The 21,973-nt window shown below is 37.0% G+C and overlaps 2 protein-coding genes across 2 annotated transcripts; one reads left to right on the top strand and one right to left on the bottom strand.

Moving 5' to 3' along the window:
• The first annotated feature begins 365 nt into the window (after window positions 1–365).
• On the top strand, window positions 366–13,679 carry LOC113228880 (cytochrome P450 9e2-like). Its single transcript, XM_026462304.1, has 10 exons — window positions 366–565; window positions 4,174–4,337; window positions 4,619–4,756; window positions 5,255–5,457; window positions 6,332–6,467; window positions 7,840–7,935; window positions 9,076–9,297; window positions 11,521–11,621; window positions 12,961–13,129; window positions 13,392–13,679. Exons 1-10 carry the CDS (start codon window positions 366–368, stop codon window positions 13,556–13,558), a joined length of 1,596 nt encoding a protein of 531 aa, XP_026318089.1. The 3' UTR covers window positions 13,559–13,679.
• A 1,809-nt stretch (window positions 13,680–15,488) lies between these two features.
• Window positions 15,489–17,340, bottom strand: LOC113228882. Its single transcript, XM_026462305.1, has 3 exons — window positions 16,369–17,340; window positions 16,034–16,201; window positions 15,489–15,578 (listed from the first exon to the last, which is right to left on the bottom strand). The coding sequence occupies exons 1-3, from the start codon at window positions 17,338–17,340 to the stop codon at window positions 15,489–15,491; spliced, it is 1,230 nt and encodes a 409-aa protein (XP_026318090.1).
• Between the last annotated feature and the right edge of the window lie 4,633 nt (window positions 17,341–21,973).

Below are 21,973 nucleotides of genomic sequence, written 5' to 3'. Positions count from 1 at the left end.
ATATCGGACCTGACGCTCTCCCAACTAAGCTACGGAACAAACCAATAAACCTTACGCATTTTTCTATGTGCTTGTTGCGTATCTTTCTTTTTGGTTTTTACGACTTTTTTGTTATGTTTGTTACGCGATAACTCATTTGTGAACCGATTTTGATAATTCTTTTTTTATTGGACAGAGGCTACCTCAGTATTGGTCTATTTAAATTTGAAGGAAATATTCCATCTTTAGGGGTGGCAAACTAAGGGATGAATCCGGTTCCGCGCACTTTCCGGTAACCGATTTCAATAAAACTTAGCAAAAATATATGTCATTCCACAAAATTTTGCGGTCGTTTTTTTTATATAAAAAACTTACAATTATTTCAGATGCTGGTCTGGATATGGTCAGTTTGCCTCTTGACTGCAATATATCTCTACTTCCGGCAAGTTTATGGCTTCTTTAAAAAGCGAGGTGTGAAGACAACGGGAATAATTCCACCTTTCGGCACTATATGGAGCGTTTTGGCACGGCGAGAGCATATTAGTGACCAAATTATCAGGACCTATAACCAATTTTCAGACCAGAGGTAAGTACAAGCAAGGCGTAGGAAATTGTGCTTATCAAAATCTTTAGCCAGTGTGCCCTATGTTTTATTCGTCGTAGTATTAGAAATACAGCGATCATTACGTACCTAATAATTCATCAAATTATACTTTCTTAGTAAATGTTTAAAGATATCGCTCTACACGGTGATAACTCTGTGCGGTAACAAACAAAAGTCAAATACTACCAGTCCAATGCAAAACGCCGGGGCCGGGTTGAAGGTCGTTCTACCATATACAGATATAAAAATGTCAAAATAACAAATACTTAAAAGTTTATTTTTGATACATTGAAGGTAGCTTAACTTTTTAAATTAGAAATTACGACCAATATTTTATAAAGATTTCGATTGTTTAACATTACGATAGTGTGTGTTTTGGCGATAACGGTTCTTGTAGTAATCGAGGCTTAACGCCTTTCCATTGTTTGTTTATTCCATGGTAAAAAGTAATAATAATAAATAATTTTATTTGCGAAAACACAGTTTATGAAGAAATGTAAAAAATGTGAAAAATAAATATAGTTTCATTGTGGCCGGCTAAACATTAGGCATGCAAATATTGAAGGTATAATAATACATTTACTCCCATACACTTCGGCCCATATATGGCCACATATGAATTTAATAAGTCGGTCAGAATTTGAACGCGATGATTGTTATATGGGTCAATTTTAACTGTAACTGTATGTCAAAATAATATCGTATTATGAATCATGTCAATAACGTCAAATGTCAAAAGTTAGGAAATACATTTCGGGATTCATAATTTAAAAATTCCATTGAGTATAATTATAACCAGAAATAGAGACGGAATAAGGGCCATCCATCACTGGCAAGTCATGCAAATGGGCCTTATATCACTTTTAAATATCAACTCTTGTTTGCCCTGAAATCACAAGTTAGAAAGGTGAAATAGTACAGCGCCAATAATTGACCTGTGTGCACGTCCCCGTATATTCCAAAAATATTCTGTATTTATTGTAATAAAGATAATACCTCTAACAATGGGGGTTCCATTCGGTGGTGTGGGAAAAACTGCAAAATATCTAATTACAAAACAAACGGAATCACACTTCATCGGTAATTAAATATGTAATTTTTCAATTTTCGTCCATTAAAACAAAGCTCAAGTTCAACTAGTCTATTTGAAGTGAAACAATTGACAACAACCGTCAATTGTTTCGAATTCGGGCTGGCCAATCGGATCGCAGTTGTCGCAGTAATGATATGGCAGAATAGTTTTCAAACAAATTAAATTCGGAGAATGTGTAGTGCATTTTATTAATCAAGAAATATTGTTTAATTTTTTTAAAGTTAATGTATTTGTACAAGTAAAAATCATGGAGCAAAAAATGTTGTTTATGACGTTAGGAATATAGTTCTGTGAGGGTGTTAGTATTTTACAAATAACCATGAACACTCAACACTCCTAAATATAGTATGGTTTTGTCTTTTAATTAAATTTTTATTGAATTGATATTCAATTATTTTTTGTGAAATTACTCCACTAGTTTGTTAAAATTATTAATACAAAGATCGAACACTCAGAAAAAACACTCAAAAAAAATTCCTTCGATCCGGTCGGATTCGAACCGAACGTCTTCTTGTATACCGTGCCAGACGCTATACCAACTAAGCCACGGAACGAACCAACGGACCTCACGAATTTTTCTATGTGCTTGCGTCGTGTCGGCATGCATATGTTAAAAGTTAAATAAATGGTTAGATGGAATAAGAAGGGCTATCCGACTTCTCTATGACGTGTACATTTCAAATAGATAATTACCTATTAACGTGCCAATAAAATATATAACAAACAAACAGTCAACTACACTAACCCATTATGTTGTGCCTGCTATGTCACGACAAGAACATCTAGATGTTTTAAAATTAGGAAGTACCGCTTATTATACCTACGGCCTTTATTAGCCGTAATAAGACATAGGCGCCGCTTGAGTCGTATAAAGGATTAGTCACGTCTATTTTAAACTCTGTTCTAACATTGTAACGGACGTACGGTATACTCAGCTTAACACATTGCACCTTCATTTATTCGTGGCATAGAGTTCAGATTTGAGTAAAGTTTAGCGTGCTGTTAAGTATAAAGTGTAAAGGAAGTATAAAGGATAGTGTAAAGGAAGATTTTATTATAGTTAAGTTAAAAGACAAAACACTTAGAAAAAATTCCTTCGATCCGGTCGGATTCGAACCGACGTCTTCTTGCATACCGTGCTAGACGCTATACCAACTAAGCCACGGAACGAACCAACAGACCTCACGAATTTTTCTCTGTGCTTGCGTCGTGTCTTTGTATTTGGTTTTTCGACGACTTTTTAGTCGTAGCGCCATCTATGGGAAATCGATGGAAGATTTATCACCCAGTTAGTACCTTTACAGCTACCAGTCCTGGCGAGAGATGTCGCTATTCACTGTATTAATTAAATTTTTATTGAATTGATATTCAATTATTTTTTGTGAAATTACTCCACTAGTTTGTTATAATTATTATATAATTATTAATACAAAGATCGAACACTCAGAAAAAAATCCTTCAACCCGGTAGGATTCGAACCGACGTCTTCTTGCATACCGTGCTAGACGCTATACCAACAAAGCCACGGAACGAACCAACGGACCTCATGAATTTTTCTATGTGCTTGCATCGTGTCTTTGTATTTGGTTTTTCAACGACTTTTTAGTCGTAGCGCCATGAAATCAACGGATGTGCGATATCAATAAAAATTTATAATATCAATTCAATAAAAATTTTATAAATAAAACAGTTGCCAAATCAATTAACAATACTTCAAGAAATATTTTTACCGATGGCTTTGAAGAAGATCATTTATGACATATAACAATTAATAGTGATTGTTTTCATCAAAGTTTACAATCAAAAGTATAATTACATTGTGCAGTCGGTGTCTCTAATCTAAAAGGTCAAAATAATAAAAATAGTATTATCACTAGTTACGTGTTCCTCGCCACGTTATGACGTTTTTTATTATCCCGATACACGCTCCAAAAATATGGGAAGAAACCAGTAGCTGGTGACAATAATTTAGTAAAACACCACGAAATTCCTAAAACCCTTAAAACTGCTGAATCGTAATCTTCTTCTTATTTCATCATTATAATACCAAACTACACACATCTTTACAAAGCCGTCAAAAGCCATTGTAATTAAGATTGAGACATGTTAACTCTTGCGCCGTATTTGTCCGATGTAGCCCTTCAGACTTCCACAAGTTTAGGTGTTTACAAAAATCTTTGACTGGACACGACTCTGATAACGAACAGACCATCAAATGACTTAACGCTGTGTTTTCTAAGTAAAGACGTAATTTTTCATTAATTATCCAAAAGATTAAAATTTAAGACTTATGTTTTCAAATGTTTTTCATTTATACCTTGATGCAGCATAAATGTTTTAAGGTTTCCATGTGAAGAACATTAACGCATGTATGAAATGTAAAAGATATTGTTATATATCCTATATCTTCCATGAGTTTAGTGAAATTTGTCTTCACTTACGAAAGTTACTAAAAGCTTTCAATATAATATTTACAATAATAGAATTATTTTATTAGGTTCTACGGTTCGTTCCAATTAGTGAAGCCGTTGGTACAGGTGAGGGATATCGAGCTGATCAAAAATATTAGTATCAAGGACCTCGAGCATTTCCTCGACCATAACCAATTCCTCAACACAGAGATCGAACCGGTTTTTGGAAGAAATCTTTTCGCTTTAACAGGTAACGATAGTTGTGTGTAATGTTGCCGTTACTGCTGCAAATAGAACTCGACTAAATGTCTTCCCAGTTACAATTTTTTCTAAAAACATTTATTATCTCATTCTCAACTACTCGCTTATTTTGATTTAGCAGGTGAGTTGGCAATCATGTAATAAATCACAAATATCATTACGATATGAAGTAAAAGATTCAAGTGTAATCTGAAGGAGACACAATGCCACGTTGGCTTTTGGTGTCGTATAAAAGTGTACAAAAAGTATCAGCTTCAATTTGACCATCAGGACAAGAATGGAAGGACATGCGATCGACCCTCAGCCCTGCTTTCACCAGCTCCAAAATGAAAATGATGCTGCCACTGATGGTGGAGGTCGGAGATCAGATAATTGTACCGCTTGAGAAAAATATCCAGGCATCTGAACGTAAATAGATTTTGAGTATTTATACCATAAAACCAAAACATTCCGTGATGATAGACGTGCATGTTCGTGGGTGTTTGTTTCGCTATTTAATGCAATAATTGTTAGATAATTGATGGGAACAATTGACAGATAAAGAAAGTGTTACAAAAGGGTCTAATTTTTTTCGACTTTCCATACAAATTTATCGATGATTTAGCACAAAATGATATATAGCAGGTGAAAGCTGTGATAATGGTTTGACTTACCGTCTCTGAAATAGAGGCCGTTGATTTCAATCCGGGCTCGCAACTTATGTGTGAAATTTAATTGGAAATTTAACATGAGCTTTTCGGTGAACGAAAATATCGTGATGAAACGTACACGTCGACGACTTCTATGGCCTAAACCCTCGCTGGAGAGGAGACTCTTGCCCAGCAGTGGAACGTAAAAACGGGTTAATGATGATAATGATGTTTGAATTACCTGTGTTTGCGTTTTTATAGTTCCTTTTATTTACAGAAGGTTATTTGGATGTGGATGTGAAAGACCTAATGACCAGATACGCGAATGACGTAATTGCATCTTGTGCCTTTGGCCTGAAGGTGAATTCTTACGTGGACGAAAACAACCAGTTTTACGCGATGGGAAAAATCCTTTCTAATATTTCTTTGCGTCAAATTTGTTTGCTTTTCTTGGCGCTTTGTTTTCCGAAGGTCATTAGAGTGAGTATCTTTAGTCCTTCCTTAATCGTATCCCGATAATCTTTACAACGACGTATCCGAAGAATTTTTCATGAATCTTATAAAAACCACCTACAAGGACCGTGTAGTATAAACAAATGTATTATTATATAAAGATATTCATGAACATTTGTTACCTATTTTTGTTTCTATAATACAACTCCATGCAGACAAAACCGACTTCATGCAGTCGAAATCGACTGGGCGCAATCGACATTAACTGCAGGCAATTTTCGCCACGCGTTTAGCTCAGGAGCTCAGTGTAAAAGTTGACTTCGAGATGGAAGCACGGACGCTACTTCTGTTGTAATTGGAGCCAAAAACAAAAGCGAGCTATAGAGAAGGTGATTTTTATATACTGTACCCGAAATTAAGACAAGATGAAAACAAATTTTCAAGTACTTTAAAATGTCGATTGCTACATTTGATAAATTAAATGATACATTAAAAGCATCACTTTCTCATCAGAAATAAATATCCTTGTAAGAAAGTCAACTACAACTACTTTTGATCGGACTCTCGGACTATCATACACACCGACGCTCGAAGTCGATGTCTCAACTGCATGGAATTGAGTTTCAACTGCATGCATGCATAAAGTTGGTTACGACTTCACGCATTAACTGCAAAAATGCATTCAATCTGTTAGCAGCCTTAACGCTTTTCCATGAAATGACAAACGACATCACATTCCGTATATTTTGTGTTGTGTGTTTCACGTTGATGTTTACATTATTCTCCAGTGTCCATCATGGCGCTGTCGCCCGGTTTTTTATTGTGATAGGTAAATCATTATGTAGCAACCTATAAATTTCAATTATATAATAATAAAATATATATTCAATTATATTTTCAGACATTAAAATTGACTCTGTTCCCCAAGGCGGTAGAGAACTTCTACAGGACGCTGGTGACGGAAACGATGCAAACCAGGGAGTTAAAAAACATCGTTCGGCCTGACATGATACATCTGCTAATGGAAGCTAAGAAAGGTTTTCTTTATTCGCTAGTTCATCGGTATTGATAAATATAGTAACTGGTTAATTTGCCAAGCGCGTGTTTTATAACATCTGTTTGTAATAAGAGTGAGCCCGCCTATTACGTCATCTCAAATTGTGTTCGGACCGAGGCTGAGAGGCTCCGGCTGGGCATCAAATTCGACTAAGTGTGAATATTATGTACCAGCATACTGGTACAAAAATGTAATTACTCAGTACTCGTGTATTAATTTCTATGTAGTGTGTTTCTTTTTTAACTTATTGTTGCTGTTACATTTCCATGGGAATAATAAATTTTGGTTTAAGATATTTATTTCTCAAAACAATACAAATTCACTTAGCGAGAAATACAAGGTATTATAATAATTTCTACAGAGAGTCGTGTCGACAAAATATTGAAATGAAGGTATATTACGGAAAAAAGTATTTATGTGGTCTGTGAAGTATTCAAATAAAATTTCGTGTTCTAGTATAATAAGAAAAAAAACAAAAGCAGGATCGTAACCAAATACATATTTTAAATCAATTGCCATGGTGACAATAGTAATTACATAAATAAGTAAAAATATCAAATCTGCCAGAAATTCCTCATAATGTGGAAATTAAATTTATTTTACAATAATTGGAATGATTGTACTTCCTTAATATCTTTCGGTAATTTGTTGCATATTTAGCTCCTTCGTGTATTATGTTTTTCTTTCCATAATTCCGTAGTAAACCATCTAATAGGTAATTAAAAAAATTGCTGCTAGCTCCTCTACCAGCTATTCGGGTTAGTAGCAGATATGTCAGTTGAAGTATCCAGTAACAATGTTCGGACATAGCTTCCAACTCAAGTGGGCAACTCACTTGTCCCGCGTGTCTCCTCGCCTTAGACCCTCGTCTAAACCGCTATTAAGACGCGCTAGCTGCGCACGAGACGACCCGGCAACACACCACCGGAGCAGACGAACATGTCCGTGTCTGCTGCTAACACAAGAGTTCACACTCAGAGTCCGGGACGTATCACTGGCGGAGGGCTAGGCCGGACGTCCGCCGTACCCTGGTCTTATCGGGAAATCCGTAGTCTCCTCGTAACTCTATCTCTCGGCTCGGTAGACATGGAGAAAATACAAAGTGTAAAGTACAGTAAATAAAGAAAAAAGAGCTGTGATTTAAAAAAGTCATAACAAACCGCAGTCGTCGGCTAACTTATAGGAGCTAGGAAAATTAATACCAAACATATGTACAAAAAATAGGAAGATATTCAAGCTAGCTGCTAGCTACCGACTTATTAACAAAATGACAAATAATACTACGAAGAATTTTTGTTATCAATCGCGTTTGACTATTTTTACACACGTCGTACAAATTTTTTACTCTACAGGAAAATTGACGTACGATGAAAAATCAAGCCATGTCAAGGATGCTGGCTTTGCCACCGTCAAAGAATCGTCTGTTGGTCAGAAGAAAATCACCAGAGGTACGTAATATTAAAATAGGAGTAACTTTTTCTGAAATGGTGTCTGAAATTAGTGATGTAAAAGACCTCTGCTTCGGCTTCTGCAACTGCGGTAGCTCCGCACGCTTTTTCACATCTGTTTCCATTTCTGCTTTCTCAACTTTTATAACTGAACTGTTATTGGACGTTTAAAACTTTAACGATGGATCGGGCGTGGGCGCGTGCTCGCACGTTTCCGCTACTTTTCACATGGTATTTTCGTTTCTGTTTCTGTTATGACACTTTCGTTGTATCATTATCTGAAATGAATAAAACGATATTTATCATCATCATCAGCTTACATGCATCCACTGCTGGACATAAGCCTTCCCTAGAGCACGCCAACTCTCCCGGTCTTGTGCCGCCCGCATCCAGCCGCTGCCGGCCACCTTGCTAAGGTCGTCGGACCATCTTGTCGCAGAGCGTCACACACTACGTTTTCCTTGACGTGACCGCTATACCAGAACAAGTCTGCTCCATCGGCGATCAACCCTCCTGCAGACAGGAGGTAGTAAAAGATACTAATAAACTGTTTCGATGTTTTCATTCATTCAGGAGCAAAAAAATTATATTCAAAAAACAATGGCGAACTCCCATACCAATTCTTGTTGTTCCAATTTTCTTTGCACCTATAATATTATGAAAACCATGTATCAGTATAAATTCAACGAATTGGTCTTGAGTTTACTATTTGACAAATTTGAATTAAAGGTACTCCGTTTTTTAAAATTTTTATTGTATTGATATTCAATTATTTTTTGTGAAATTATTCCACTAGTTTGTTATAATTATTAATACAAAGATCGAACACTCAGAAAAAATTCCTTCGATCCGGCCGGATTCGAACCGACGTCTTCTAGCACACCATGCCAGACGCTATAATAACTAAGCCACGGAACGAACCAGCGGACCTCACGAATTTTTGTATGCGCTTGTATTTGGTTTTTCACACGAGTTTTTAATCGTAGCGCCATCTACGAGAAATCTATGAAAGTTTTATCACCCAGTTAGATATCTTAACAGCAACCGGCCATGGCGAGAGATGTCGTTACTTAGTTTGTCAAGGCAAGGACCTTTAAAGATGTTTTTTTCAAACAAATTTTTTATTATTATTCTCTTTAGTATGGTCCAACGACGACTTGTGCGCCCAAGCCATTCTGTTTTTCGCCGCTGGTTTCGAGAGCGTATCTTCTACAATGTCTTTTCTGCTGTACGAGCTGGCTATCAATCCTGATAAGCAAAAGAAGCTGTACCAGGAAATTAAAGAGAACGAGGTCAAAAACAACGGGAAATTTGACTATACTTCTATACAGAATATGATTTATATGGACATGGTGGTCTCTGGTAAGGGCATGAAGACGAACTTTCTTATTATTCTTTAAAATAATCTCAATAATAATGAACCTCGAAAGTCAACCTTAGTAACCCTTGACTTTTAAATAGGGTGTAATTACGTATTTTTCTGTAACTGAGTTTTCACTTGATTGTTTGCCTAAATATGTTTTATTTTTCAGTAATTCATTACTTAGTATGTTACCATGGACCTATAGCTTCTACAGACTGCTAATCTCGTTATACGAAATCGTAGTTGAGTATTTAATGACTATTGGGTACACCAGATGTCGCCACGAGTACCAAATAGCTATTTTTACATATAATTTGTTTTAGACTGACGAGCTGCAATTTATCAAAGATAATTTGTAACAAACAAATCAACTAGATGGCGCTAATTTTATGAAATTAGACATTCTTATGGACACTACCGCCTTCAATTTAATTTTGTTTAGGAATAGCGCCATCTACCCATGTAAGCAATGTAAGCAAGCGTTAATTTTTAAATACACAAAGCCATCTATTTGTGAAAGTTCAAAAAATAATTTTAGTTCATTACAAGGAAAAATACACTGCTTCATATTAAAGAGGAATTAATAGATATCTACGGCTATGTGTATAATATAAACTATTTTTAGGCTATTGGTTCATCGCCATCTAGATATAAGACGGGATTTTGTCCTTTTTCAGAGTTACAATCTGTAGTATGAAGATTAGCAGTCCCGTCCGAAATGACATTTTCCAGAAATAATGTTTGCTCGAATTTTCATAACCTCGAAAGTAATTTTGAGAGGAAAATGTTTTTTCCTTTAAACCTTTTTTTTTTTTTTTTTTTTTAATCCGGGGGAATCTGCTTACAGATACCCCGGCCCCGCGGGGGCAGAGCCGGGGTTATGTGGGACTGGGCTGAACCCTGAAGGGGAGCAGTCCGACCGCACTAAACCCCCGGAGTGTTCCTCCTCTCCGCTGTAGGTGGGGGTACGGGTACGCTGTTGCACTCGTCCGCGCCCCCACCAGCGGCTGGCCGCGCCCTGCGCAGCCGAACACCAGACGAGCCTTCCATCCCGGGCCCCTTTATGCTGGGCAACGAACTCCCCCGAGTCCGCTACCCAGGGGCCATGGGGGGCCAGGACAGCATCCACTCAACTGTGAAGTTCAGTGGCTGCTCCCCCAGCCCCCGCGGCGGATCTGATGACAGGCTCCGCCGCAACACCTAACGCGCTTCCGCGCGGACTCTCCGATGAGAGTCCCTCGGAGCGCCCACCACGGGCCAACCGCCCACGTTCGGCCGCGGAGGATAGGACGAGCGGCAACGACACACCGACACGTCTCTTCCCCCGCGGCCCCGCCGCCACTGCATCATTAAAAGCGGTGCAGCCCCGCTAGGGTCGCGGAGGACAGGACGAGCGGCAACGACACACCGACACGTCTCTCCCCCCGCGACCCTCCTCCTCGCGAAATCCGCGCGGTCTCCCGCTGGCCAAACGAGCCCCGCGCGGAAAGCCCTCCTCCTCGGGCCAGCCTAGCACCATCGGCCGGCCCCGTGGGTTCCTCTTAGCTTCACCGTGGGATGAAATCGACCACGGCTACTATAGCCCCCCCGCCACGACAAGGCCGGAACCCCTTCGGGGGGGTTTTCCTTTAAACCTAACTTAACCTAACCTAACCGAACCTAATCGTGTCTTTGCGATAAACATCCAACATATCCTGAAAGAACGACTGTTTGATTATAATTTGGTTTTCGGTGTAATGAAAATTCGAACAAACGTTATTTCGGAAATAAAATTCGACTTTGTGATAGGTTACCGCTGCAGCTAAGCCACCACAGTTGCAACGTCATTGTCGTGACCTACGCGCGTGACTTTTGCAGTCACAATTAGTGAACTAAAAGTTACTAACGCGCTACAAACGCGATGCTTTCGTGCCACAGTCGCACCATTGCAACGTTTCTACACGCTTTCAATTTGAAGCCGCGTATAATATAGTAAGCGCGTTATATTTCATAGCGTAAACGCTATGAATCCAAGTGTCCATAAGAAATTATTGTTATTATATAATATCAAATGGTCATGTACTTTTTGAAAAGTATGGACTTGGCAATTTTTAACTAACCGACAAATTTAATATGGCAGTCCTGTTATTATAATAAAATTTGTGACAAATTTAAAACGTTGACCAAAAGTCAGTCTAAATAGGAAAGGTAAACAATTTCTTACTAAATATTTTGTATTTCAGAAATATTAAGATTATATCCGCCCAGCATTATCTTAGATAGATGCTGTACCAATAACTACAATTTGGGCAAACCTAACGACTATGCCACTGAGGACTACATTGTAAGTGTTTAAAGGCAAACTGCCTTTATTTAATTAAACGAAATTTATTAGAAATCATAGGCATATTTTCAACTCGTCGAAAAATTCCCCTGAGAAAAAACAAGCAGAAAATTAGAATGGTTGTAATTTTTCCACCATGAAGCACTTTGTATGGAACTATAACAATAATATTATTCCAGTCATCTTTACCTGGTGTACTGTTTAAATATCGTGTACAAAAGTTCTGGCAGGCTAAGACAAAAAATAAGCAATAGCTTTTAATGGCAGTAGAACTCCTTGTGAAAGAATTCGTTAAAGGTAGCACTGCAACCTCATCTATTTCTGCCTCCAAGAGTAATGTGAACATTACTGCGTTCCGGTTTTGAATGATAAGGGTGCTGGTGAAATTACAGGCACATGTATTAGGAAGCTCCAGAAATAAAATTCCTCTCTCTGTTATTTCATTTATTAACATAAAGACTATTATGGAAACCAACCTTGAGACTCAGACATATTAACTAAAAATAACGGATAACTTATTTAAGTCGAACTTTTTCTCGACATGTTTCGAATTCGTGGCCATTTTTCGTGGCAAGTTTCCATTGAGTCACATCTTTTGATTAAGTACCACGAATTGGTTCCAAATGTGTCGAGCAAAAATTCGACTTAAATACGTAGGTTATCCGTTATTTTTAATCACGACTATTATGATTGTACAGTTTGCACAATAATATGGCACGGTAAAGTGAAATGAGAGGCACTGTCCTCTGAGACTCCAACAAACAGAATGCCGAACACTCAAGTATCACGAAGTAAGAATACCTTAGCTGTATAGTGGGAGTTTTTAGGTAGGGCTGCATTTTTGGCGCCACCAATGTATTGTGGCAATTAAAGTTGCTGTGACGCCATCAGTGAAACTTACTGGCGCTGCCAACCTAACAATATACATAAAAAGATATAACACTCACAGTGTAATAGCAGTAGTGGTCATTGTGAATCGTCCAGGGAAGTACTACCACCTTACCAATTTTTGCCGCTAAGCAGTAATGTCAGCATTACTGTGTTCCGGTTTTGAAGAGTGTAAAGGTGTTGGTGAAATTACAGGCACATAGGACTTGTCAACTTATGTCTCAGGGTGACTGGTGCAGTAGCAGTGCCCCAGATCTTTGCGTTTAACGCTCCCAGTGGCACTGCAACTGTTATGGACAGGCGTGTCACTAACGTCGCTTGATAGTATATTTAAAAAAAAAGTTTTTCGTTTGAAATTGTTGCATAGCTGCGCACTGTCAAGCAAAGACCATAAACATCTCTTATTCTTTTATTTCTAATAAAATTTTTCATTATTATTTTATTCTTCTAGATCCGCAAAGGTGAAGGTATTCAGATCCCCGTGTGGGCAATTCACCGCGATCCTCAATACTTCCCGAGGCCGGACAAGTTCGATCCTGAGCGGTTCTCTGAAGAGAACAAGTACAACATCCAGCCTTTCACTTATATGCCATTTGGACTTGGACCTAGAAATTGCATTGGTGAGATTTTTTCCTATTCATGAACATTTCGACAGCAAAAATTTGAAATGTCGTAAGGAACATTTTGTCGTAATGAAAAATGTTCTTTACCACACAAAATTCAGTACTTAATCCACGAAATTATTGTCCTTATATCAACGGTGGAAATTTGAAATGTCCTAAGAGGCATTTTGTCGTAAGGTCGTCTGTAAATTTTCACCATTCATTTTTGGCTAGCATTAACTACTCATACCTCCAGTTAAAGCTCTTGCTTAATTTACAGGTTCAAGATTTGCCCTATGTGAAGTGAAAGTAATGGCTTATCAAATCATAAACCTCTTTGAAATATCGCCATCGAACAGAACGACTATACCTCCCAAGCTGGATCCCTCTTCGCACAATATTCGCTTAAAGGGGGGTCATTGGATCCGATTTAAGACTCGGAAATAGCCGTAAATAAAAATTGCCAGAAACCAGAACTCTACGCGAACGAAGCAACATGGTGTTCGTGTAAAAATAACAATCATAGTGTTGGGCTTAAATAATTTATAAGTTTTTATTAAAAAAACCCGAACTCAAAAATGTGCTAATCCGTTTTCGCTGTGTTTTACTTTCGTTGGAATTACATCTATGTATTAAGTGTTAACGGAAAGTGGGTCAAATTCAATAAACTAGATTCAGCTTCATTCCAACAAAAAAAAAACCTTGAAATCGGTTCACGAATGTCGGAGTAATCGTGTAACACACCGCATAAAAAATACAGACAAATTGAAAACCTTCCCCTTTTTTGAAGACGTTTAAAAATTAAGTTCGTATTTAGAATCTGTGCTGTGCTTTTGTATGTACTCGACATGTAAAATGTACGACACGTAGTTTTCTTATTTCGCGCAGTACATACCTTAGAGATGTGCGCTCCGCCGCCACATCCCTAACAATTTTTTAATGCCGCCTGACGATTCTTTTAATTTTATTTTGTTAATTACAAACTTTCGTACCATTAAAATCTTCTCTCTACTCTTCTTATTAATCTAATCTAATTATACTAGATTTAAATTAAGATCGTTTTTTATTTGTATTAGTTTTGTAATGATACTATTAACTACATACATGCTAAAGGTCAATACAAACTGAAAAAAGGTTGAAAATGAATACAAAGGTTGATTTAAACAATGTATTACTGTTTTTTTAAACACCTGATGCTCACGCGTGTACGTGTAGTTTGTTGTGTAAACATAACCTTTATAATTAGTTCAATGCTTATTTTTACTTTAGTTCATTTTCGGTATAACGTAGTGAGGAAAAAGGGTTTTGGTTTTGTTAATACTAGATGGCGTTAGTAACGCTTTTTGAAGTGTATGAATCGCGTTGATAAGATTTTACCGCGCATTGTATTTACAGCATAAAGGTTTTGTTAGTTTTCGTGGTCAATTGATAAACGTGGAAATACCAGTGAACATCAGTGGAGTGTAAGGACTTTTAGGATCCAAGACTACGCCTGAAAAATAATCCGCCGCGCGCCATTGGAAAAAGAGCAATAGACGTCGCTTCCAACGATTTTACGATCGGTGCACATCTCTACTCGCTTACACACATTTAAATATTCATAATATTATTTTTTTTTAATTTATTAAGGCTTTGGCAAAGCCATCTGCCTAAACATGAAGTTTAAATATGTTTCTGTAAATATGGCCGCCACAAAGAGGATAGGCAATTTGAGGCGGCGTGCTTGGATTATGATAGATAGATAGATAGATAGATAGATAAAACGTTTATTGTCTTGCATCACACACACAACAATATAATAGAGTAAATTGATTAAGAGACACACAGAAATCAAAATTAAAACGAAAAAAAAGCATAAAAACATAATATTAACCTAATTATCAACAGCTGTGTGTGTGTGCTAAAGCAAGCCAAATAGGTCGTGGCTCAGTGCAAAATTTGCTCACGAGCAAGGCACTGATTTTCAGCCACCACCTTCGAGGGTAGCGCGTTGCGGTGCATCAAAAACAAAAACATTGTGAGGTGAATGTAGCGTGCATATGTTAGTATCACGTGAGAATTATGTACATTATAAAATATAAAAAAAAAAATAGTAACTGTAAAAAATAAAAAAATAAAAATTTGAAATATAGTAATACAAATTCATAATTGGTATAATTAAAATAAAATAATAATAATAATCAGTACTTAATATCGATGAAAGCCATTGTAACATAAAATGATAATAAATGTCTAAGAAGCAAGGGGACTTCATTCTAGAAGCTTCCGCTATGTAAAGCGTTTAGGAATACCCAGTTTTTGCCTATCAAAAATAAATTCCCTCAAATGTTTTTTAAACGTAAACTTAGTTTTAAGGAGTCTAAGCGGGGGTGGAATATTATTCCAACATTTCGTTGCTTGATAGCGGAAGCTTCCAGTAAAGGCCACAGTGCGATGAATTTGTCCCGCCAACAGAGGTCTCACGGTTCTAATAGAAAATTTTTCGTGAAAAGTGGAGAATTTTAACTTTCCATACAAGTACTCTGGTTTTTGGAACTTTATCACACCAAACAGCATACACGCGAGATGTAGATGTCTTCGCGAGTCCATATTTAACATGTTTGCATTGTTTAAATATGGCGTGATGCGGCTGCGAGGTGGGATTTTGAAGCAAAATCGACAACAAGCATTTTGTACACGTTGAATCAGGTGTTGTGTTTTACTCAACAAACGAGGACCGTAAAGTATATCTCCGTAATTAAGTTTGGAAAGGATCAGAGATTCGCAGATGGTAATACGAGCATGCTCTTGCTCACTTAAATAATTACGTATTTTGTATAATATTTTAAGACGATAAAAGCAGTTCCTAACTTGATCTAGTACGTGACTTTCAAAACGTAATTGACCATCAAGTGTAATGCCAAGATTTTTTGCCTCTGTTACTCGAGCCACATCACTACCCGCGATCTCGATATGTGGATCTCTGTCTACGATGTTGCTGATTTGCTTTTTGCTACCAAATACAATGAACTTGGACTTCATCGGGTTTAGAATTAGTGCATTACGAGCAGACCACTCAGCAACTCTCTCAAGGTCATCGTTCATACGCGTCTGCGCTTCGCATAAATTATTAGGAATCACTGATATAACTGATACAACTGAACGTCATCTGCATAACAATGATACCTACAATGCTTTATAACTCTAGGCAAATCAGCACTGTAAATGACGAACAGTAGCGGTCCCAGTAATGAACCTTGTGGCACTCCACGCTGTACCTGAAGAAAATCCGAGACCACATTGGAGCCGTCACTCACAGACAATTTGACTGCCTGCGAACGAGCACAAAAGTAACTCGCAAACCATTGTACTGCAGAACCATTCAAGCCGTAATAGGTCAATTTTGCAAGAAGCAGAGAAATATTGATACTGTCGAAAGCACGGGAGAAATCTAGCAGCGTCAATATAGTACCACGACCAGAGTCCTGTTCAGCGAGAATGTTGTCCGTCACATCCAACAAGGCCGTAATAGTGCCTCTGCCCTTACGAAATTCCGACTGAAGAACAGGAAGAACATTATTAGCTTCAACGAATTTAACTAGCTGAGAATAAACTGCCTTTTCAAGGATCTTTGACAGGAATGGCAAGATGCTTATGGGTCTCAGATCTTTAAGTTCGGTAGGATTATTGACCTTAGGAAGTGGCGTGACCAGCGCTTGCTTCCGCTGGCTAGGGACGGTACCCGTCGTGATTGATCTATTTATTATATTCGTAATAACACCTAAAGTACGAGGAAGGGTAAGCAAGATCATCTCCCTACTAATACAATCCGACCCAACAGCATTGGACTTTACACTTAAAATGTACGTAGCCACTGCAGCTTCCGTGACTGTATCCAATTTAAACAACGCCTCACCAAATCTGTCCCTCGAAAACATCTCGAACTCCGACATAGGAACTTCACTGGAACCAGGCAAATTTAGGAAGTATGCGTTAATAACGTCAGGATCGCCAAAACGTTCTGGAAGGTGATCGGTTCTACTAGGATCCACTAGAATTTTTTGTTTTAAATTCTTCCAGAACATTTTACTGCTGCAGTCCTGTGAGTTTATCAAACGATCAAAGTAGGCAGATTTCTTAGCGGAGATACTTGACACAACCAAATTTTTGAGATCCTTGTAATACCGTTTATGAACATCAGACTTAGTGCGGCGATAGTTATCAAAGGCTTTATTACGCAGGTTCATCATTTGTCTGATTGTGTCGGTAATCCAAGGTAAAGACTTATTGTGTTTTATTTTGATGGATTTGACCGGAGCATGAAAGTTAAAAAGAGACAAGACCAAATAATTAAATCCGTCAACCATACTATCCACAGTGCGAGCTGCACAGATGGACTCCCAGTCAATCAATTCTAAATCAGAGTTGAAATTATTGATGTCTAATACTAGAGAGAGGTCGGTAAGTAACGGACTTCGGGGGTGTTTTACTTTTCTTCACTAACAGATTTACAGTGATCATTGCATGACCGAACGAGCCCGTAATATTAGAAACAGTTACTTCCCGAACCTGTAAGTTTGTGCAAACAAGATCTATGAGAGTTTCAGTACCGGTTGAGAAGTGTGTGGCACCATTGACTACTTGCTGAAGCCCCATGCAACTGAAAAATTGAATTAATTTTATTGTGTTACTATGTGACTGATCAAGCATATTTATATTAAAATCCCCCAACAAAACTACATTGTCATATTTCGAAAAGTATACAAGTGTGTCCGTTAACGCATCAATAAACTTATCAATATTGACCCAATGTGGTCTATAGGCAGTTCCAATAACAATTGACTCGGGATTCCTTAAAACGGGCCGATACAGGTATTTTAGTTCGAGATTCGTATAATTTCGCGTTTTAATCTTCGATTAAGGCACAACAGCACTATCCTATTCCACTTTAAACTAGATTTCACAAAATAATTGAAAGTCAAAATAAAAACGACACTTTTCCCTCCAAAAGGTCCAGAGCGAATCTTCATAATATTATTTCATAATATTTCAGTGTGACCATAATTTAATAAATACATTTTTTAAAATTAATTCCATTCATCATACGATTCTACGAATTTTTACAAACCTTGTTGATTCTGTACACATAACTATAATGAGTTTAAAAAAAGAACGTCACATTTTTGGTAATTAAAATATCAATTAGGACGCTACTCAAACGCTACACTGTCTCCTGATTTTTTGTTTTGTAACGAATGTTTGTCTTTCGTCTAAATATATGAAGAGGCTGTATGGTGGAACCTTTGCCTACCCTAATAACTGGGTTAAAATTTATTAAAACAAAAGTTGCGTTTGTTGTCATGGATTGTTAACAGAATATACATTAAATATTGGTTGTGTTTCACAATTTTATTTATTTGTAGAAAATCTTTACATAATTAGATCTTAAAATCTCGTGTACTCGAATTTAAGAACCTTCATTATGCGACGATTATATAAAATACAATTTAAATATCATTCATACATTTATGTCTCAAAATAAACTATAATTGGACCTTTAACTAAGTACATTCAAACATTTACATATATTAATAAATAAAATTGCTTAAGAAATAGGTAAGATGGTAGCACTTCCCTGGAAAAACTTTTTTCCAAGGAGCTCTCTATAACGTCCTGCTTTTTATTATTTAAAAAGAAAAAATATAGAAGCATTGATCTTAAATAAATATACGTAATGAAATGAGGTTTATTTGCATTGAATAGGTTATTACAGAATGGTAGTTATTACATTTGAGTTCATACGTGGGGCGCACTATAAGTTTCCAGAATGAATAAGAAAAAAATACTAAAAATGGTCAGAAATGAATTTATTGTTTCTCAAAATATTCTCCGTTAGCGTTAATACACTTTTTCGTACGAATGAACCAATTTTGAAAATATTTATGCCACTCTTCCGTGACAATCTCTGAAACATATTTTTCATACTGTTCGACAGCCTCTTCAGGTGATGAAAATCGTTGACCACGTAACTGGTTCTTAATTTTTGGAAATAAATAAAAGTCACAGGGTGCCAGGTTGGGACTGTATGCGGGATGGCTCATAAGATCAACGTTGTTCACCTTCAAAAATTCATTTGTCTGTCTGACCGTGTGAGAACTGGCATTATCGTGGTGCAAGATGATACGGCGTTTACGGTTATTTTTATGGAGTTTGTCAATAACTTCCGGCAAATAAATGGTCGAGTACCAATCCTTATTCACGGTACAACAATTTTCTAAACCAACAGTAGCCACGTGTCCAGTTTTATTTAAAAAAGAAGCAATCATCCGCTTAGAGGCCTTGCCATTAGGGTCGTATTTCCAGTGCTTGAAATCATACTCAAATCTGCTCAAATCCTGACTTGAGCATTGAGTAGAGTTCTGGAATACGACCCTTAAAGTCGCAGAAAATCATACTATGAAAATTTTCACAAGTTAAATCCATGGTGATGTAGACAACCAATTTCTAAAATGACGCCATAATATAAAAACAAGTAACAGTCAGATGAAATAAACTGTATTCTACAGCGAAAGAGTTCCGTTTTCAAATGTTATAATTACTCTTTAAATATTGTTTATGTAAGTGGCCAGTTCCGGAAACTTATAGTGCGCCCTATGTATAATCAGCCATTATACAAAAGCATGCAAAATTTAATCTTCTAAGTAATCATTTACACTATAATATCCTTTTTTAACTATGTATAATTGTATACAAAAAGTTCAGTTGTCATTCTTTTAAATGTCAGATTTTTTATTTCAATTGGTAGTCTACTAAAAATTTAAAATTTTAAAATTTTTGAAGTGGTAGTTTTTGGGCATATTTTCAATGACAAGTCTGTCTGGGTTTATGTGTTATGTTTGCATTGGAAAGAATTCCTCGATTCCTAATAATTCATAAAAAAATGCAAAATCATTGCATCAGCACAACAACAAAAACGATAAATATAAGCACGCAACTTCAAAACAAACAACATAAAATACGTATTCATAATTACGGTGCAAAAAATGTTTATGATAGTCGAACAAACTCAGTGACTGTTATCATACTTGACATCACTGCTTCGCAATTTAAAGTAAGCGTTCTTTGTATGTGCTCATAGCAACAGAGTTATGTTGTTTTGACCAGAATACATTTCTTTTTATAACATCAAGTGACGGTATGAAGAAGTCGTGCGCCTGATGGTGAGCTACACTGTCATAAACATAAACAAGCCTGTCCATAACTGTTACAGTACCACTCAGAGAGTTAAGTCGCAGAGATCTAAGGGACATACGCTGACAAGTCTCATGTGCCTGTGATTTCTCCAGCACCCTTACTGTTCAAAACCGGAACGCAGTAATGCTCACATTACTGCATGCTGACAGGAGTAAGGTAGCAAGCAGTACTTCCTTAGACGAACTTTTGCACAAGGAGCTCTGCTGATGCTACACTAAATAACCGCTCACGCGATACATGCAGCCGTAGACTCATACCACATCTAGAGGTACCGGTGATGATTTTATACGGATTTATCGGATATCGAAGTTATAACAGGTAAAAGAACTACTAGTAACTACTCTAGCAAACCATAAAGTTTTTAATGCCTGGGTCTGTCATTTAAAAAAAAAACTTCAAAATACGTCACGTTATTGTTTGGGCTGGATTTGCGGTGTTTATTTATTGAAAAATACCGTAAGTAGCGTTTTTTAAGTTTACCCTGAATATAAATGTTTATAAACTATACTTTAAGGAGTAATTTCATGGTAAACGTTAGAACCACTCAAACGGAATATTATCATATTTATCCAAGTACACCAAAAATTTCATTAGTGCTTTTTAAGTGCAGGATTTGCGGTGTATTACTGCATTTTATTTGAGATGTTTTTGTTGGTAGTACGGAGGGTATTTATTTAGCAATGCAGAATAATAATTTTTATTTATAAAAACTTGTATTTAAACTGAATGCTTTTCTAATTTGCGAAACCAAAAAGGCGCCATTTTGCGGTAGGAGGAGCGCATCGCGTCAAAATTATTTATTGTCCTTTTCCACCTTAACAATATATTTCACAGGGTAATTAAACTAAGGTACATCGTAAATAAATTGCGTGGTGAAAGACTGGTGCCTAAACTATGTGGGACCTGGTATCCACCACCCCATTTCAATGATACAATATTATGATGTTGTTGAAATGAGGGTACATTGGCGTGATAATACGGAAAATACACTATTTATTTATTGTTTTGAGAAAAGTGGATGAAGGGCATGAGTGCGTGTGTGAACAAACATGGTTGGTATGAATGTAATAGTTTCTACTAAAGCTTTCACATTCTTTTGTGTTTCCCACTGAGCCTCCTTATAGTACCTGTTTTGTATACAATCCATGAAAGCGATCCTGGACATCGATCTTCCTTACTTTCTTCTTCCTATTGTATCGATGATATGTTACATTGAGATTTTGTTCAATGTGCTGCCATTTAGTGGCAATAGCTGAAAGACTGAGGCTCGTATTTCAGAACTCTACTCAATGCTCAAGTCAGGATTTGAACAGACTTGAGTATGATTTCAAGCACTGGAAATACGACCCTAATGCCATTGAGTATGATTTCGAGTGTTTTAAACCATACTCAAATCCTGACTTGAGCATTGAGTAGAGTTCTGGAATACGACCCTAAGACAACGAAAGATCAAGACCTGCAAAATTTTGTTTTTTTTCTGAAGCCCTATAGTTATGAAATTCAAAAAAATAAAAAAACATTTATCCCAAAAATTTGAAAATTGCTCAACTTTGCGCCGCCCGTTGTCTCATCAGTCGCCATCGGGCGCCTGTCGACGACGGATTTTTGTCGATTTTCTCCGCCTGTTCT

This window comes from Hyposmocoma kahamanoa, unplaced genomic scaffold (assembly GCF_003589595.1).
Source record: "Hyposmocoma kahamanoa isolate Upper Pololo Valley unplaced genomic scaffold, ASM358959v1 260, whole genome shotgun sequence".
NCBI classification, from domain to species: domain Eukaryota; kingdom Metazoa; phylum Arthropoda; class Insecta; order Lepidoptera; family Cosmopterigidae; genus Hyposmocoma; species Hyposmocoma kahamanoa.
This window is presented reverse-complemented; position numbering and strand designations above follow the sequence as displayed.

Bases quoted from the DNA above. Each gene is read 5' to 3' on its own strand.
- LOC113228880 (XM_026462304.1), top strand. From the start codon at position 366: ATGCTGGTCTGGATATGGTCAGTTTGCCTCTTGACTGCAATATATCTC. The intron at 566-4,173 runs GTAAGTACAAGC...TTATTTTATTAG, and splicing joins AACCAATTTTCAGACCAGAG to GTTCTACGGTTCGTTCCAAT. The intron at 4,338-4,618 runs GTAACGATAGTT...TTTGACCATCAG, and splicing joins AAATCTTTTCGCTTTAACAG to GACAAGAATGGAAGGACATG.
- LOC113228882 (XM_026462305.1), bottom strand. From the start codon at position 17,340: ATGATGAACCTGCGTAATAAAGCCTTTGATAACTATCGCCGCACTAAG. The intron at 16,202-16,368 runs GTACAGCGTGGA...TGCGAAGCGCAG, and splicing joins TGGTCTCGGATTTTCTTCAG to ACGCGTATGAACGATGACCT. The intron at 15,579-16,033 runs GTAACAGAGGCA...ATTTTCTATTAG, and splicing joins CGGGTAGTGATGTGGCTCGA to AACCGTGAGACCTCTGTTGG.